At 54.9% G+C, this 2,299-nt stretch overlaps 1 protein-coding gene across 1 annotated transcript; it reads left to right on the top strand.

The window, feature by feature from the left end:
* Positions 1-219: 219 nt before the first annotated feature.
* On the top strand, positions 220-1,774 carry LOC120712166 (cytochrome P450 71A3-like). Its single transcript, XM_039997878.1, has 2 exons — positions 220-1,372; positions 1,462-1,774. Exons 1-2 carry the CDS (start codon positions 362-364, stop codon positions 1,666-1,668), a joined length of 1,218 nt encoding a protein of 405 aa, XP_039853812.1. The 5' UTR covers positions 220-361; the 3' UTR covers positions 1,669-1,774.
* The last annotated feature ends 525 nt before the right edge of the window (positions 1,775-2,299 follow it).

Genomic DNA, 2,299 nt, shown 5'->3' with positions numbered 1-2,299 from the left:
TTTGCCGATTTTGCCGAGTATTTCTTGGCAAAAAGATTGTTTGCTACGTTTCCCGTAGTGTAATTGGAGTGTCTTTAAAAAAAATTGAACCGCAAGAAACCCATCTAAAGGTTATTCGTTTGAACAACTCACAGTTAAACATGGTAGCAACACTCGCAAAAAAAAAAAAAAACATGGTAGCAACGTGATACCAAAATATCTGGACCAATATAATCATGCAACACGAGCCTAATATTTCCGTGTCAAAAATTCTTCGCAGGTTGGCTCACCACACGACTTCTCGGATCGATCCAAAACCAGAGGATGATTTGTCACATCTAAAACAATAGTATATATAGGAAACAAATAAAAAAATAAAAAAATGATGGTTGTTCCGCAGCGACCCGTCGCTAAATCCAACACTTCAGCGCGCAATCAGCAAGGGAGGCTCTTCAGCGTTGCGTTGATCGGCAGAGCTGCAGGAAGGCAGATGATGTCTCCTTACGTGCTCGCCGCTGCCGGCGTGCTTATCATCATCGTCTTCCTCTGCGTCGTCAAGAACCGCCGGAGCGGCAAGCCGCTCCCGCCGTCGCCCCCGTCGTCGCTGCCGCTGATCGGCCACCTCCACCTCATCGGCTCCATCACGCACCGCTCCCTGCACGGGCTGTACCTCCGCTACGGCGGCGGCGGCGGCCTCCTCCTCCTGCAGCTCGGGCGCCGGCGGACGCTGGTGGTGTCCACGGCCGCGGCCGCTGCGGACCTGTTCAGGAACCACGACCTCGCCTTCGCCTCCCGCCCACGCAGCGTGGCGGCGGACAGGCTGATGTACGGCTGCAGGAACGTGTCGTTCGCGCCGTACGGCGAGGACTGGCGCCGGGGCAAGAAGGCCGCCGTCGTCCACCTCCTCTCCCCGCGCCGCGTGGCGTCGTTCGCGCCCGTGCGCGCAGCCGAGGCGGCCGCGCTCGTCGCGCGGGCCCGACGCGCCGCCGAGGCCCGGGAGGCCGTGGAGCTGAGGGAGCTCCTGTACGGCTACACCAACGCGGTGGTCACCCGAGCGGCGACCGGCGCCGCGGGGGCGACGGTGGAGAGGCTGAAGCAGCTGATTGGGAGCACCGCGCCGCTGGTGGCGGGCCTCCAGCCGGAGGACGTGCTGCCGGACGCGCCGGCGAGGTTCGTGAGGTGGGCGACGGGCCTGGACAAGATGCTCGACGACAGGGCCGAGGCCTGGGATAGGTTCCTGTCCGAGATACTGGCCGCGCACCAGGAGAAGGGTGCCGGCAGTGCCGGGGAGGAGGAGGAGGATGAGGACTTCTTGGACGTCCTGCTTCGGCTGAGGCGGGAAGGCGCCGACGGGCTCGAGTTCACAGATGATCGCATCAAAGCCATGGTCAAGGTCATCTTCGCAGAAATGGTCTTGAAATTTCCCAAGAAATGTCTAGTGATCTTGTTCTCCTGATGCTCGATCGATTCTTGCGTCTGCAGGACATGATCGCCGCCGGGACTGGAATATCATCGGAAACGCTGCAATGGACCATGGCAGAGCTCGTCGCCAACCCGCGGGTGATGGCCAAGCTCCAAGACGAGATCGCGCGGGCCGCCGCCGCCGCCGCCGATGAGGCTGCCATCACGGAAGCGGACCTGAGCAAGATGGAACTAGAACAGGAGGCGCGGCAATGCCGCGCCAGCTAAGTTGGGCCAGTGTTCAATATTTGTAAGGCCAGTGTTTCTTGAAGAGTGTTAAATAATTGTAAGACCACTGTTTTTTGAAGAAATAGTAGTCTAACAGTATAGCTGACATGCACATATGTAATAGTAAGGAATCTTTTTTAAAAATAATGGTAAGGAACATTTAAGATGGAAATTAGAATTCATAATTCTGTCTGTCCACAGTTCGAGTATACAGTGATCATTGAATTGAGCACAATTGTGTCATAATGCCTAACCTCACTAAAAGCTTGGCAGGCATCTGCCCAGAGGCTGCATTTTGAGTAGAAGTCAATGAGAACGCTTGCTGGTATCAAGTCATTGACAGCCTCTCCCTTTAAAGCACACCCATGTGTCTGTTGCCCAGGCTTCAGCATGCCTAAAAAAATACACATATTCAGAACACTGAGATAAGTTGACGAATTAGGAAACATGTCTCTATACAAAAAGAACAAAAGCACCATCTCCATGGTAAGCAGGCACACAACAACTGATAAGAAAATTCCATAGTGCAACGCTGGGGTTCTCCACCTTGTCAAAAAGGCATAACGCCTCACGCAACTGTCGAGAAGCTGTGTATCCATGGACCAGAGCAGGCAGTGAGAATTCGTCAACA

Source organism: Panicum virgatum, chromosome 6K, assembly GCF_016808335.1.
Source record: "Panicum virgatum strain AP13 chromosome 6K, P.virgatum_v5, whole genome shotgun sequence".
NCBI lineage: Eukaryota > Viridiplantae > Streptophyta > Magnoliopsida > Poales > Poaceae > Panicum > Panicum virgatum.
This window is presented reverse-complemented; position numbering and strand designations above follow the sequence as displayed.

Coding starts and splice junctions, on each gene's coding strand:
- LOC120712166 (XM_039997878.1), top strand. CDS start 362: ATGATGGTTGTTCCGCAGCGACCCGTCGCTAAATCCAACACTTCAGCG. Junction 1,373..1,461: donor GCATCAAAGCCATGGTCAAG/GTCATCTTCGCA, acceptor TTGCGTCTGCAG/GACATGATCGCCGCCGGGAC.